The 16,615-nt window shown below is 36.0% G+C and overlaps 1 protein-coding gene across 5 annotated transcripts in view; it reads right to left on the bottom strand.

Annotated features, from left to right (window-relative positions):
* The window catches only part of ESRRG (estrogen-related receptor gamma), a 346,513-nt gene that overhangs the window by 41,878 nt on the left and 288,020 nt on the right, over positions 1 to 16,615 (bottom strand). For 3 of the 5 annotated variants that reach the window (XM_009894318.1, XM_009894315.1, XM_009894320.1), the window contains 2 exons: positions 8,912 to 9,022; positions 4,259 to 4,420 (listed from right to left, as the gene is read on the bottom strand). In XM_009894318.1, the coding sequence (XP_009892620.1) occupies positions 4,259 to 4,420; positions 8,912 to 9,022 (273 nt within the window). Of the gene's footprint in view, positions 1 to 4,258; positions 4,444 to 6,926; positions 6,951 to 8,911; positions 9,023 to 16,615 lie in introns of all 5 variants that reach the window. The other 2 variants (XM_009894316.1, XM_009894317.1) reach the window with 2 other exon arrangements.

Genomic DNA, 16,615 nt, shown 5'->3' with positions numbered 1-16,615 from the left:
CTCTTGAACACAGTTTCCACTAGCAAAACAGGGACACAGCTGAAGACAAGCAGGCTTATTTTACTAAATAATGTAACTAGTTATTTTTGATGTATTAGTCTGATTTACTGTTTCCAAACAAATTTTTCATTTTAAGTGCAAAAAGTTGATTTCTATGGTCTGGTTGATGTTTTTTCATGCATGCAAATTTTCTAGAGAACATTTTGTCTTCAGCTTCCTGTTATGCACATTTTTAAGAGCTTAATGTTTCCTGCCTCCACTTAATATGAAAGAACATTGCACATTTTTGCTGAATGTCAATGAGATAGTTACATTACAGAAATTGTGCCTAAACGACTCTGATACTGTGACTAGGTATCAGCAGAATTCCACCCCATACTGGAAAAGAGATTAATTAATATAATGCAACCAATATAAAATGGAATCTCCCCAAAATACAACGCAAAGGGTAGGAAACTCAACCACCCTTAAATATAGAATCAAGCAGGGCTCTCTTATTAAAAAAAAAATAAAATAAAATAATAAAATAAACTAAAACAAAATAAAGTAGAAAAGTCTTGCAGAGGCTTCATAAGTATATTTATAATTTATTTAGCTCAGTTAATAGGGGTTTTGCCTCATCAGGCAGCATCGGCCTCTCCCTAAGCACCTTCAGTATTTTACTAACGAAGTTACAGTACATTGGAATATTTTAATCTGACATAAAGAATAACAATAGATCTGACTGCTGGGCTGATAATCTTCTTATCACACCCTGTGAAACCTAGCTCTAATATTTGACTGAGCCTCCATTACTCGGCAACACATTCTAAAAAGGCCAACAACGGAGAGAGAATGAAGTGGAGTGTGGAAGTACCTCCATATCTACATAAAAGAGATTAGAGGCGACAGCGTTCCATTTTACAGCTCAATCATATTGTGTTAGCATGCGCTTATCCGAGCGCGGATGAAATTGAAAGAGAAATAAAAAAGAGTCAGGCAGATAGGAACCAGAAAAGCGAGGCATGAGCAATTTCCAAGGATATAAAAGGATGCTAATGGCGGGGCCCTGTCATTCTTAAAAAGGGCTATTAGGGCACCATCATCTGTTCTTGTGCCCTTACGCTCCTCTAACTAAAGTCAAGCATTTCCTAATGCCATTGTGATCTTTTTCTTCTTCAGATAAGACATGGTCATGTTTCATAACAACACACTTTCCATTTATTTGATTTATAAATGCAAGGAGACTAATTCTATTTACTGATAAAGGCTTGCCATATATGTTTTTCTTTCAATATTTCCTTTTGTAGATGGCATAGACTTTTTGTTCAATAAAAGCAACTATTGAAATGTTTCCAATGGCGCAAAAATACTAATGATTTTATGAAAGCTTTTGAACTTTGTATAATTTTAAAACATTTTTTAGTCCATGACTGCAATGGGAAACAGTTGGCCAGAGCAGAATGCGTATGGCATTGTTACTTTTTTATAGATAATCTCATTAAAAGACTGTGTTAGAATAGCAAAAACATTATTTTGGTTTCTTCCACAAAGACAAATTTTACTTTGAATTACAATGCTTTACAGCTGAGATCTTTATTAGTTATTAAACACCTGATATATAAGGGCCTTTAATTATACTGAACCGTAAGAAATCACTATAGCAAAGAAAGATTTGCTGATTGCTGCTTTGCTGTGCTAGGCACAAATTCACTACTGGTATAATTAATCGATTCCAAGAGATTTACACCAAGGATTTACTTAGTCCGCTAAGTTACAGTGAACTTTTATACAATTTGCACCCTTTTTCAACTCACCCTTTTTCCAATTCCGTTATGTTTCTGCCTACAGTAACATTTGTTAGCTTAGAAAACAGTCAGCTAGCACTGATCTAGGCTCTTCTACAAGTTGTTTTGTGCCAGACATTAGCTGAGCGCAGGCAGTCCAAGTTCAGCAGTACTCCATCATTCAAAACCAAGCTACCAAAGCTCATCACATTTGCCCTTTAGCATGTCAAGCCCTTTTGCATTTTGATTTTTGTGATCAAATGCCAGATTTTATCACTGCCTTCTGTTATCAGAAGCCTTATAAAAATACTGTCTTTATTTCATTTTTTTCCCCTTCTCATTCCCAAATGGAGTCAGGTGAGTAAACTTAGCTTGTGTGGCTTGACTATGGCAGGTATGTTTTTAAGTTTACCTTGTAATAAAAGGCTGCCTCACAGCAGAAACATTCCTCAACTGGTTCAGATCACAGACTTTAAATTTTCAAGGCCAGTTTACAGCATCCAATGCCTCTTCCACACTAACCAAAGCCATCATTTTAAAGGCTGCTCAGTCTTACCCCTCTGCACTCCCTACCCCTCCAGACAAATCAAAGCTACACAACATATTCACAAATCAGACTGATCAAAGTTCCCCTACAACTACTATGGAGCATGACTGACTTCTTTGAGAGCGACTCTATTTTGGTTAAGGTTATCTAGGTGTCTTCCAAAGATGAAACTCAAATTCACCTATTTAACTCATTTTGACTTAATTTGGGGTGCTTTATTAGCAACCAGTGTAAGACAAAGTAGCTAGTATAATATAGAGTGATGTTTAAATTAGTTTACAATTTGCTTGAGCTCATCTAGAACTACTCTGAACAAAGCCATTCAGAAATGTCAGCTGTGTTCCTAACCACTGTAACAAATTGTTGCCTGAACGCTGCACACCTAATGACTTCAAATTAGCTTCACTGCGATATTGCCTGACAGTTCGTTACGACTGTTAGCAACATAGCTGGCGTATCATGACCAATAAATTGGTTTCAGTGTGGGCTGGGAAAGGGACTTCCATCAATTTGATTAAAGAAATTACTGTAGCATTCAAAGCATAAAGACAAACTAGTTTAAGGAGACAGAAATAAGTTAACTGTACCAGAAAAACATTGCTTGTGATACAAAAGCTTGTTTATACACCAATTGTGGCACAGAGAATGACTAAATTTCAACTGTGTCGCATACTGACTATTTTAGAGTCTGTAGGTTGTTGGCTCTCATCTGAAGTAAAATAACTTTCCATAAATGTACAAATTATTTCATTACTATTCTTTGTTAGTGTTTATATTTATTTACAATGGTCCACAAGCACCTACCAGAAGAATTGAGGCCTCCTGCTTGTTAGCACAAGGGAAAAAAACTCCAGGAAGACTATTTCTTTCTATTTCTTTGCAATCTCTTTTGATACTAGATATAAGATTAACTTTGATAAACAAGCAACTGACTGGATTATTTATTCCAATTTTAAGGTATCCCAAAATCCCACCTAAAATGAGGATGTTATATTACTTAGAGGAATTAAAAGATACAAATTTTTATGTTCAATGAGGTTCCACTATTAAAATAAGAAAACTAACAAGCTGATGAAAACACACCAGCATGCTCACTCATCTGCTGGACTACAAAAATACTTTAAGAAACAAGAAACAAAGCTGATCTTTTTGTGTGAATTTACTATTTACAAAAGGTGACAGACTAAGAACTCTAGGAACTCTCTCTAAGCTTGTCTGCTAGCCCACAGAGCAAGCACAAATACCTCATAATTATGTGAAAAGAAAATATACCTCAAATGTTATCTGAAGAAATTATTAGTCTTCTGAAAAACTGCTTCTGATGACCCTTGCTTTTCTTGCTAACAAGGGTGCCAGTTAGCTTTTGTAATATCAACACGTTTACATGATAAAGACCGCAGTCCACTTCCTGCAGACCAACGAACTACTAGGCTGTAAGACGAGATCTTTTGGTACATTTCAGTTCTTTCTACTGAACTGCTAGTACAATCCAGCTCTCACGCTAGTTCATTCAATGAAAAGAACATTGTCGCTGTGCCATGCCAAAATATAACTGAATTTTTGAACCTCCTGTGGTCTATATAAGATAGTGCTGATAAGACAGAACAGAGAAACTAGACTTACATTCAGCTATGAGTACAGAGGAGAGCACTTACACTACCCTTCATACCAGGCTAATGCTCTGGATGGCAAGGCAAGTTTATCTTAATAAAAGTAATGCATGAAAAAAAAAATTCACTGAGCAGCATGTAAGACTTATAGCAACAATAACAGTATTTCCAAGGTAAGACATATTATCATTAACCTATGTCCTGTGTGAATAACCTGGAGCCTTAAAAAACTTTATGCATTTTAGTGAGAAAAAAAATCATCTTTTTTAACACAACAGAATAACCCATGTGATGATTTCCGTATGTCATCTATTAGAAATAAATACTGTATGTACCTGGAATATGCTTAGCCCATCCAATGATCACCACCAGTTCTCTGTCTGCCAGGTCACAAAGAGTAGTAAGCGCTTTGATGTCACTGTCTGGGACAGTGGGGTCAGGCATAGCATAGATCTTCTCTGGTTCAGCCACCAGCAAATGGGAGACAATCTTGTTATCTGTAAAAATGGTCCAGAAAAGCACAAGATCACCAGTAGCATCATTCCACTTTTAAAGCAGATGGGTCATATTTCAAAGTGCACAAGAATTTCTGTTAAGATACTGGACCTAATTAAACCTTATTGTAACTTCATTGGCTTCTACAAGTGGTTACAGCACAAACAAATCTGATCCATTAGCCATGTTTATCAAGCTAGACACGTATGCTTTTAAGAAAGTAAATTTAATGGAATGTAGAAATACATGATCACCTCCTAATATTGCAATATAAACTATGTAGAAAAATATTCATGCATTATAATGTATTTTGGACTGTGCAAAGAGATAAGCTTTGCCTTCCTCTAATTACCTGCAACCCTCCCCTTCCCCAAAGGCAGGTGTATTTTTTGAGGGAGTAAATACCACAAGCAATTAGTCAGTCACTGAAATCTGTAACTTCTGTCAGTGGTTCCAACTACCATTCTTTGTTTTACATGTCACTGTTAAACTGTTGCAACAAAAAAGGTCTCAGGACTTTCTCAGTGCTTATTATCCCATATATCTTATATTATGGGTATCCTGCCTATTAAAATGGTAAGAATGAATCTGTACTCTTTGGGGCTTATGCTGTGAAAAAAATGGGGTGTTGTCACATATTTGCTTTTCAGTGAAACACACAAATTTAGAATCATGTATAAAATTAGCTTATTTAAGTACAAAAGAGCCAGTCAGGAATAGCTATTAAAATCAATGAGAATAAAGAGTGCAAAAGTAAGGAAAGTATCACTAGGTGCAGACCCTACCTCAGAAAACTTGTTTTTGTGCAAAGAATGATACCTTATCGTATTCACACACTGGTTATTTTTATCTATACAGCATTTTCAGTCATGTGTTTAGTATTTACTTTTTCATCCAGATGAACTGTGGAATCTACTTGGAATAATCATTTAAGTTATAAGGAAAAGTGGGAAGAAAAAAAAAAAGAGTAGACAAGAAGATGACGATGACACAGTACACTGCTGCTATTCTATATTCTATAAGTAGGATAAATATTAAATGAGCATTGTACCCACATGAAGGCACAATGGAAATATCTTATCTCTATACAGGAGCCTGATTTTTTACTCTGAGAAGGTAGAACCAAAAAATAGGAAAAGGACTAATTCATTAAGTCTCCTAATACAGGATACATTACTCTACTTCCCAATATATTTATGTTTTACCTTTCATGGTAGCTGCCCTTGTGACCTCAAATACACCACTAGAATTTAAAGCCTAGATATCACATTTTAGTGAATTTACACTAATCCGTTCCCTTCCCTAGGATAAAGAGCCACAGGGCTTGATATAAATGGGATTCCACTGTGAGGAGGTGCCAGTAGTATTTTCTGACTGCAGAGAAAGCTGACACAATCAGTATCATTGTTTCCTTCCGCAGGTAAGTCACAGGATGGACCACGCTTTCCTCCTGTGGGGGACCTTCAATGGGAGCTGACAGGGATGTGACTTGTCCAGGAGCATCAGAGAGGCTCCCTACCAGCCCATGACAAATTTCCATAAAATACTCACCTGATTCAGATTTCTGATACTTTACTGCTCTTTTGTGACACAGACTCTTCCATTCTGATCTACTATCTCTACAATTTTTGCCTTATTCCAAATTTGCGTGTCAGAAGTTATGATATATGTTAGCCCTTCATAAAATAAGTGCAAGAGCCAACTGGAAACCATCACATCAAGCATGTTTTATTACAAGGGGATAAATTTATGCTTTATATGAACTATAGGAACCATGCCAACTGAGTAATTCTTGATCTCAATATTCTACTGATTATCAAACTGATTAATGAGGAATTCTATTCTTATTTAAAGGTGACAGATGGTATTTTTAACTTATATTGGCAAACAGCCTTTGCACATTTTTTTTTTATTTTTTAAACAGTCTTTTCATATCCCGTTTAATTTCACACAGAAAACATCATCTTTTTCAGTGAGAAAAGATAACATTGCTTCTTCCCAAATCCAATATTTTTACATCTATTGAAAAGTAGGATAAATAAGAGTTTTTTAATATCAAAACATATGTAGCTGAGAACTTCAACTTCATGGTTTTTTAACCAGTGATAAGTTAATGAAGAAGCACTCATATCCCCAAGTTCTGTTTTTTTTTCCCCTGCAAACATAAGAAATGGCCAAAGAACCTCTTTGATTTTTTTTATTAGGTTCCTCACCAATGGCTTTTTGTAGATTATTCAGGAATAGTGTCTATTTGGACTCAGGATTTGCAAAATCTCAAATTCCTTTTTATTTTCGCAATCAATAAGATCTACAGGCATGCCATTAGATTCCATGGTGACGCTGGAAAAACCAATAGAGGCCAGAAGTAGCTGCAGGAAACACCCTCCAAACACTTGTTTCTTCCCTATAAGGGAAAAAATCTACCTGTATTGGAGTGTGCATTAGTATAGACCATAGGAAAATTCTGAACATACTCAGAAACCTCCATCACTCAGGAAATTGAATAGCCATGAGCACTCTTTCTAGGTAAATCTTATTTAATGTTTCCCTAATTAGAATCAATAGAACCCAATTTTCATTCCTGTGCCTTTATTATGCACAAACTATCAGTCAGGGTCCAGAAAATCTCCCAGGCTACTTCCACACAAAACTGATCCAACTGTTTCAAGTCTTGACACTTATCTGGCAGTATCTGAAAATTAAGCTTTATAAATGTTTGTTACAAAAATGTTTGTAATTGGACAAACTAAGGAAAATGAAGGGAGGCACTTAGATAATGAGTAATGATTTATAAAGAAGGAGGTTAGTTTATCTCAGACAAATGGAGCTTACAGAAATTGGTGTAGTTATCGTCTTAAAGGTAAGGTAATGCACTACTTCGCAGTAATCTTGGGTTTACACAGATTCTTGTGTTTCAGTACAACTGTGTTAACCTTTGTTCATATTAAAGGGCTTGGGGTTTGGATTTATTTAATTTTTTTTGCCTGTTTTCTTGGCTTTTTGGTATGCTAGGCTATCAGTGTTTCTACTCAATGACAATATCAAGCAAATGAAAAACTGACAATCTGTGCACCCAGGAAAACTAAACCTCTAATGAAATTAAGCATTAGAGTTTATTAAATTTTATTGTATTATCAGAAAGTTTTTATTATAATGTGCAAAATCTGCTTAGTGCAGCCCTAGATTGTATTTACAGAACGGTGGGACAGCTTATGGAGGCTGAGTAGAAGATGCCAGATTGGACAATTGAAGGAATATAATCAGCATAATGTTTTTTGGAAAGGCAAAAGGAAACTATGCCATATGTTCACTTAAGCCTTAATTTTATGTAAAACTGGCTGTTTTTTCTTTGACACAGCTAAAATGCCCTTTCACTTACAGTTCAAAGACTGTTTATTTGCTCTCCAGATCCCCATATGCTCAAACGTATTGTACACAGCACTGTCCCCTACTGGGGAACACAGACTGAAACAAACTCCGTTTTTAATACAGCCAGGTATTTTCAAGAACCTAAAACTGACAAGTGTGTTGTCAGAGGCAGAGGGCAGAGGCAAATGGGAGACAAGGAGTCTGCCCTCCTTATTTCTCTGGCTTATTTCTCCGTTTTGAGAGCAAATTAACCTTCTTGACAGGAGCAACTGGACGTGTGTATTCCCATTTGAATTTGGAAGAATTTACAACAGTTGATACAGCGTGTATGCCTTTGCAGGGTAATACACTAGCCTCTTGCACTACAGCTATAATGCTATTAAATTTACTTCATGGAATTAGTACAGTCGCTGCTTGAGTTTATATAAGCTGCAAAGCAAAACCCCTAACTATTTTTAGTTAATCGCAAAGAGGATGGAACTTGTATTTTAGCAATGAGACGATCATCTCTCTCTCTCTCTCTCTCTCTCTCTCTCAATTTCAGCTTGGCGAGATACAATCAAGGACATTATTAACACATAACAAAACGAAGCAAAAAAATCCATGAGGGTACTAGAGCCCAAACTACCAATCTATGCTTGTTATTAGTGTGGCATACTGCTGTTTTAATCTAATGCTAGGTAGTGTATTAATCTATAGGTATAAATTAATGAGGCTCTTAATGTATTTTCATTGGGAGGTTGAGCAGTCAAACTCATTTAGTTAGTGAAAACTACAAAAATCACTTTCTTGTGAAATCTGAAACTAGAAGCTTCAATGAACTAATGATCACAGTATGAACCATTTTATGTACCACTGAAAATAAAGATAACCTGTAAATGTAAAATTTGCACTGCATAAACCATGGTTTATACACTTCCACCTGTAAAAATATTCTTTGTTCAACTCCGCTTGAGAAAGATGAGCATATGTAAAACAAAATATGTTAACAGCTAAATGGATACAGTGTTCATGGTAATATCTTCTGACCAAACCCTTGTCCCAGTCAGAAGCAGCTTAGCAAACAGGGCTAGGAGTCAATACCTTGTATTCAAAGAGAAATTGTATATATCTGGTATACTCACATGGCTTTTTTGCTGGCTGAACTAGCTGAGGGTTCAGGTATGGGCTATTTTCTGCATCTATTCTGCGCTTGTACTTCTGGCGACCTCCACGTACTCTGTCTAGGCGGACACCTACATTGGGAAAAATAAGCAAATGTGTAATTAAATATATTATAAGGATACCTTTCAGGTAGCAATCTTCTATCTCCTGCCTTCCAATATTTATTTAAAATACAGGTTTATTTCAAAAGACTAATTTTACAAAGCAAGGGAAAGCAACACTGCAAGTATTTGCAAGCTGTTTAGATTTTCACACATGCGAGACTAAGTATACAACATAATTTCCTGTTCGTTTAAAACCTTTTGTTCATTTTCACATGTTATTAAAAACAGCAAACAAGTTTAGTTTCCATTTGAGAAAGTCTGATCTTAAGTAGTCTTTGCCAGAAGCAGAAGTTCAAAGCTGTAATAAACACCATGGATACATAAGGCTAACATTACGAGTAGAGAAGTACAGAGATATAGAACTTTAGAAACAATCAGTGCTGTATACAGTTTAGATAGTCAAACCCTATGCTTTTAATTAACACGTATTAACACGGCCAGAGGATACAAAGTAAGTATCTTTAGTAAAATAAGAACATATATGTGGCTTGAAGACCTGAAATGGTTCATGAGGGTTTGAAAGAAATTGTATGGCTGTTCATATAGACGTCATCAATGACGAAGTAACATTTGTGGTTTACCTCCATATTGTTCATTGCTTCAATAAAGCATTCTACTACCTGTTTTGTAGGGATATATAGAATTTTACCTTCCTGAAAATGCTACAGCTGCTCTCATAGACAAAATGAAAAAAGGAGGGGGGAAAAAAGATGGTAGGTCCTATAAAACAATGAAGTATTTTTATTTCCTTCTGAGTTACCCAGGCAGATTTCCAGACAACAAGGATGAAAGTCAGTATAACTAAGTAGTAACATAATACTGAAGTTGAAAAACTCAGCACACATGCAGTGCAACAGGACAAGTAATACCAAGTGCAAAATCTGTCCCTGATGACACGGATTTAACTAGAGAAGAATGCAAGGACACATTACACATCAATGATCCCTGTGAGCAATGTAATAAAGGGCAGCTCACTTTCTCAATTTTCTTTTCATTGTCTGTTTTAGCTCTCCTCCCTCTATTTATGTTTTCCACTGCCATTATTGCGCCCTACCCTACTACTTCCCATCTTCCCAGTCTCTCGCTTGCAGGAAATACCTCCAGAACTGGCTGCTGGACTGCAGAGAAGCCACTGCTAAAGAAGTTACAGTTTACGTGCACAGCAAGAAGAATACAGCACAAGTTTACGTACTGCCCATAAACCTGCACTGGTAGCACAGTCTAGTTACCAGGAAACATCTATCAGTCCTCTTTCTTTCTCAAAACCCAAAGAAGATTGGCTGGGTTTTGTGAAGAAAAGCCATTTTGCCAACTAGCCAGAAATCCCAGACCAACTCTTGTTGGTTTGTTTTTGTTTCTTTTTCTTTTATATTTCTTGCTTTTTTTATTTTATCTTTCCCTCTCCAAGCTGGCATGAAGCTAACACACCAGAACACACACTAGCTGACCCAAGGAAGACAGCAGTTTCCAGATCCAATTCCATGCTCCTCTAACAGCAGGGAAGGCTTTGCGTGCATGGGGTTCTCATTTGCCCAGATGGATTGTTGGTATCTATAAAGGTTAGTAACACAGGAGATACTTGGCTTAAGGACACAGCCAGTAATGTAGTGAATTGTATACAATAGAGCTCAATAGTTTTTGCTCACCAGCAAAGTGGGTAATGATCACCTCTATTTAATAAAGAAATTTCTTTCGGTTTACTGCAGAAGACTGTGTATTTCACTCCCTCAAACTCAAGAAGTACATTTCTCATTGTATATTACCAATTTAAAACCAATAAATCACATACCCAAACAGGTCAGTGTATCATTATGAATGAAATCTTATTTATGGTATTTACCTATATCACTACCAAACTTGTGACTGATTTGTGGTCTAAGCTATTTGATAAAGTTCATGGTGATTCAGTCAACGAAGCATGGTTATTTTTTGCTGGTTTTTAAGGTTCTTTTTAGGAATGCATAAAGTGCAAGACCACTTCAAAAATTCATAGTTCAAAGCTTTTCAGAGCTAATGATAACTCAGTGTTCTCACCCTTGAATTGGGAGTTTGAGCTACACCTGAAGCAAATGACATCCAGGACAATACACTGCCATAAAAACAAAAAGCAAAAGACCAAGGTTTGACAGTTGAATATTCAGAAATAGGCAGAGGATTAGAACAAGCCACATGTGACATTGGTGGGATTATAAAAAAGACTGCCCAGCATTTGAAGAAAAATAGATAGAAAATGGTTTCTGCATAATTCAGATTCCATCCTTCTTTCTGCTTGGGAGCAGATTTCATAGTGATAAAAAATGGATAGTATCAGACAGAAGTATGTTTAATCAAAAAGTAATGGAACTGAAGCTTAAATTAAAATAATATAAATCTACCAAGATGAACAATTTTTTTACCTCCTTTGCATTTGCAGAGATACACATTCAAGCCATTCACATACTTAATAGAAGGAAACAGACAAATGTCACAATAGAAAATTATACATAGATCCACACACTCACCTATGATACAGAGCTATACCTATAAGTATAACTACTTTCTTTCTTTACAAGAAAAACATTATAATTCTAAATAACTCTGTTGTGCATGTAGCCTGCCAGGTCTTTAGCAACTCAGTTCACCCACCCTATCAGTCCTCAACCGGAACATGAAAAGAAAGATATCCACTCCACCTGTATAAACTCATGCCACTCGTATGAATGAATTGCACTGTGCATATTATCATTACAGTTGTTTAGGGTCAAAATATCCATTACTGACACTGAAGACAAGCAAGGTGGTTCTCCACATTCCCCAACACTCAGTTTCATTTTAAAATTCTTCAACAGAAAAACAAAACCAAAAGTCCTAATGAGAAAAATAGGGATGACGACAGGGTACAAACAGAAAGAACAGGCTTGCTGCTTTCAACAAGCAAGTGCAAAACATTCACTTTACATTTTAGGACAAGCACAACTCAAACTCATCTGTTCAGAAGTGATGGGTAGGCACACATTTTGACATGATTTACAAAGCTCAAAAAATAAGGATTAGACTGGAACCGTAATATATGGAGAGATGGAAACTATGCAAATCAATGCAATAGCTATTTTTTAAAAAGAAAGCAATTACACGTACTAATACAACACAAGAATTTCTCCAGCTGGCCTTAAGGAAAAAAAAAATGGTCTCACAGTCACTATACAAACTTCTACAAAAAACTTTTACCTGCTGGTTCCTCACACAATCTTTGCATGACTTCTATCAAATGCTTACCAACACATGACAAAATTATATTGGGCACCTACTCTAAAGTGAAAGTGTCCACTTGATCTTGCATGGAAATAACTGAAGACTAGAGCTGATGTACAAAATGAGCTACCCTTAAATCTAAACAAACTTAACATAAGCAAACCTGAACCCTCCCTTTTCTCCGTATTTCTTCACCTGTTCCTCCCTCACCAACAGGCGCTAATTAATATTCCTATTCTGTAGTCCTTTTCTCACTGTCCTGAAACCCTAATGTGGGACAGGGACCTACTGTGACTGGTGCTTTAAGAAACTGCTTACGTATAATTGGAGAGAGCTCTTTATTTTGGAAAAAATAATTCACTTAAATATGAACTAATACCTGAATAAATCAAAACTCCTTCTCTACCTTCCAGTACATCAGTAAAGAGCAGGTTTGAGATCAGAATCAAACCTGCAATTTTGACTTCCTATGGAAATTTCAAATTCTGCTCCCTTTCTGTCCCCCCACATGAGAGATTTATAGCAAGCAGATACATTCTACACCGATCCTGTTCTGGCAAGCTCCACCTCTAATGCAGTATTTGATATATACTAAATATATTCCTATCTCATTTTTTGAGATATGTAACTGGGTAACGATCCATTTTCTACAGATGCCTGTAAGATTCCCAGCATTGCCTTAAATTTTACACTGAGACCAGTAAGAATGGATACCCACATAACTGCATCTTGCTGAGCTTTAGAGGAACATCAGTAGCAGAGGCAAAAAAACCCAGATGAACAGCAAAACTGGAAAGACCAAAAAGAATTTTAATGGCAGGTTCTGATGTTGCTCTCCTTTGGGACAATATCTTGATAGAGAGTTCCAGTTCCCTTGAATATACTGTGCTTATTTGTACAATTGCTGTGTAACCTTGGGTGAATATTATAAACTTTGGGGTTTGCTTTTATCCACATAGAACAGGAAAACCAGCTGATTTTCCACCACGGACACAGAGAGTATGTATTTAGATAGAAGAGTGCATGGTCATCTATTTACTCTTTAGACGATTCAGTAATTTCTATAGTTTGGGATAAGATAAGTGTGAGGCAAGTCCATTAATCCTGCAGTTTGAAACATACGTAGTAGAAAAATTACTTCCACTTTAAACCGCAAAAGGCGTCTCTCAACATAGTAGAAACATGCAGGAAGTAACATGGCATGAAGAAAAAGGATAGCATGAGCTATCTTTTCTTCTGGATCTGCAACTTTGTTTTATGTGCCGAATTATAAGGATGCCAGAGAGCTTCTGAAATCAGTTTACAAAATATTTGGGTAATACCATGTGCAGGTAAAAATTCAACTAGAGATGTAAAATATGTGTCCATTAGGCAGGTAATATTTTGAAAACAGAGTCCTAAGTCATCAAAGATAAAAGCTATGACTCACATTAAATCTTTCCTGACCTACAGCTGAATTAACAATTAGCAGGGGAAGGTTTTAATGTTTTGTCTTCTGATAGCTATCTGCACTATTAAATACACTAGTGTAGCATAGGAAGTCTAAAAATCATCCTCCTAATTTACATTCAGTCAGTACCAAAAAGTGTTTATCAATATAGGATAAAATTGGCTGTCCTCAAGATGTGCCTATAAAACACTTTAGTTCAGGAACCTACCCATAAAGTCAAAATGGTGCTTATTACTTTAATATTCAACTTGCTCCGTGATTATGAATAAGTTGCTTAATTTATCTGTTCCTCTGACAAAGAATTGAAAGAAACAGTTTATTATTAAGAAAAGTATTGGGCCAATTAAAATATTTAGCGAACTTTTCCAAGTTGAAAAATCAAAATAGAAAAATACTGCTTTTGTAAAACAAGTGTTTCAAATCCATGTTTCCCTTCAGATTTTCCTCCTGTTTAATAATTAAAAATGTTTCTTGGCAACCAAATGTAAGCAAAATTTTGGAAAAATCCATTTTTTTTCCTGGGAGGGAGGGAAGAGAAGGCTGGATTTTGGCAAAGGCACTGAAAAAAAATTTCTCTTTGGTTAAAGCCCAGAGATGGTTGGGGTTTTTTTTCAGTTTTACAAAAGAACTGATAAATGTGTTACTTGCACAGCTCAGTACTCAGCCTCTCTTGAAAGGAACATTAACTTTGCATGAACTAATCATCTACATGCTGAATTTTCGTGCACTTCTCATTTATGCATTAAAACATAAAAGAACATGCATAAAATCCACTTAGTTTTCCCATGCAAATGAGATTTTGTGTAAATAAATTCTATTATTTCTTAGCACAAGTGATTTCCATTTAAGAACGATCCATAAGCAAAGATGAAGAAAATGTGGCATAAAACGTTTAAGAGTACTACTGTTGCTTTACATTTTTAATGGTTCCATATGAAGCTAAGTATCCTAATCTGTGACGCTCACAAATACAAATTAGGTCACACGCAACAGGTGACAAGTTTTAATTGAATGTCTTCTGTCTGCAATTCTGACAAAAGGTGAATGGAAATAAATGAGTCTGGCAAGACAGCCCTGAGCCTTACAATACCCAATATCTCATTATTTTTAAACAGCTATCTATAAACTGATGCTGACAAGCCTTGAACCTTTTATTTCTGTTCAAGAAGAGGTGAATGTGCAGAAAGAAAGGGGAAAAAAAATAGGAAAAAAGGGACAGCTACTCTGTTGCATTAAACATGCAATATCCATTATTAGCTCTCAAATATTACAAAAGAATACCTTTTACACTTCACATAAGAACTTGTAAAAAAATCTGTTTATTTTCTGGAAGAGATACACTCTATAAACCCAGTTCCTAGTGCCTAAATCTGATATGTTCTGAGTGCTATACTACCAGAACTTCATTAGAATTATGGTAAACTCACGCTGATTTTGAAGAGACTGAAATTAGGCCACTAAATCCAGGCTACAAAACTTCCATTTCTTTTCCTTCACTTTTCCAAAGGGAGGAAGAGCCTATGTTGCAGTAAAATGTGCGTATTTGTAAACTGTGAAGGAAAAGCGATGCAGACCTAAAACTGTGAACATATAAAGCCCCGATGTTTCTGAAAGGAAACAGTTACCATCACATAATAGTTCTCTCCCTATCACCTGGATTACTAATGAACTAATAACTAGGAAGCAGTGTAACATACTGCAAAAGCTTTTACGAGTAACACAGAAAATACTGTTGCTAATTGCACCACTACATTTCACGTCAATGTGCTTATATATCATAACCATACTAGATAATAGTATATGCCTTATTTTTTTAATTATGCATACAATGTCCTGGGACAAGGTATAAGAATAAATAAAGGCAATCTATCACTTACTAAATATCACAGTTCCTACCTTAATTTATTTAAATATAGTTACACAAGATGCTATCTTGTTTCAGGGTTCAAATTACAACCAATTTAATGAAGTGGAGCTTGCTGGGCTGTAAAGTCATTACTGCATCAATACACTTGAAACCATTACTTTAAGGTGACAAGCACAGACCGGGCAAGTCAGCTTGGCTGATGATCCAAGGAGAGGGTATGGAACACCAGGAGACAGAAAGGTCAAAAAGTTTGAGCAAGGCCATATCAACGCCTGAAGGTTAAAAACAGGCCTGTATTCTAGATCACCATCATCAAAGCTTATAAAGAATTCAAGAGCTGTGCTAGTGACAACTCTAATAGAAAAGTAGTCTAACTGAAGTTCTGGACCATTTGCTGGTGACTCTCAAGAGAGATGGGAAGATCGAAATGAAATGCCTTGTAATAATCAGACTGTGAAGTACTGGTAGCATGAATCAAGATCTCAATACCCTTTTCAGATACAATAATGTGCGGTTTCACAATATTTCAGTTAGTGACTTGGATGATGTGGGATTCTGGAACTAATCTGAGATCCAGAAGTCACGGGAAAGTTCTTAATAGAGTGAGATGAAACAGATATTATATATAAAATCATACCTGTTCTACTGAGACCAAGAAATAGCTCACTTAGAATTAGGATTTCTATCTAGAAGAAGTGATTTCATTTTGCTGTAACAGAATGAGGGAAAACTAAAGGATTGCTATCAACATACTAGAGCTCTAAATCAGATGTACACTTCATTGAAATGTTAAAAGTTATTTACCCTAACAAATATATTCCCTAATTTTGTTTTTTGGTGGTGGTGGTGGGGTTTTTTTGTTTGTTTTATTATCCTCTTCTATCTTGAGTCGCCAGTCTGCGCTGAACAGTGTAAGAGTAAGTTGAGCAAAACTTAGTTTCCAAATTGCACGTATCTGGCAAAGTAAGAGAGACTTTTTTTTTCAGTTAATGTGGCTTTATATTGCCAGTTA

The sequence above is a fragment of the Charadrius vociferus genome, unplaced genomic scaffold (assembly GCF_000708025.1).
Source record: "Charadrius vociferus isolate BGI_N301 unplaced genomic scaffold, ASM70802v2 scaffold261, whole genome shotgun sequence".
NCBI classification, from domain to species: Eukaryota; Metazoa; Chordata; class Aves; order Charadriiformes; family Charadriidae; genus Charadrius; species Charadrius vociferus.
Note: the sequence above shows the minus strand (reverse complement) of the source record. Positions and strands in the feature narration are given on the sequence as shown.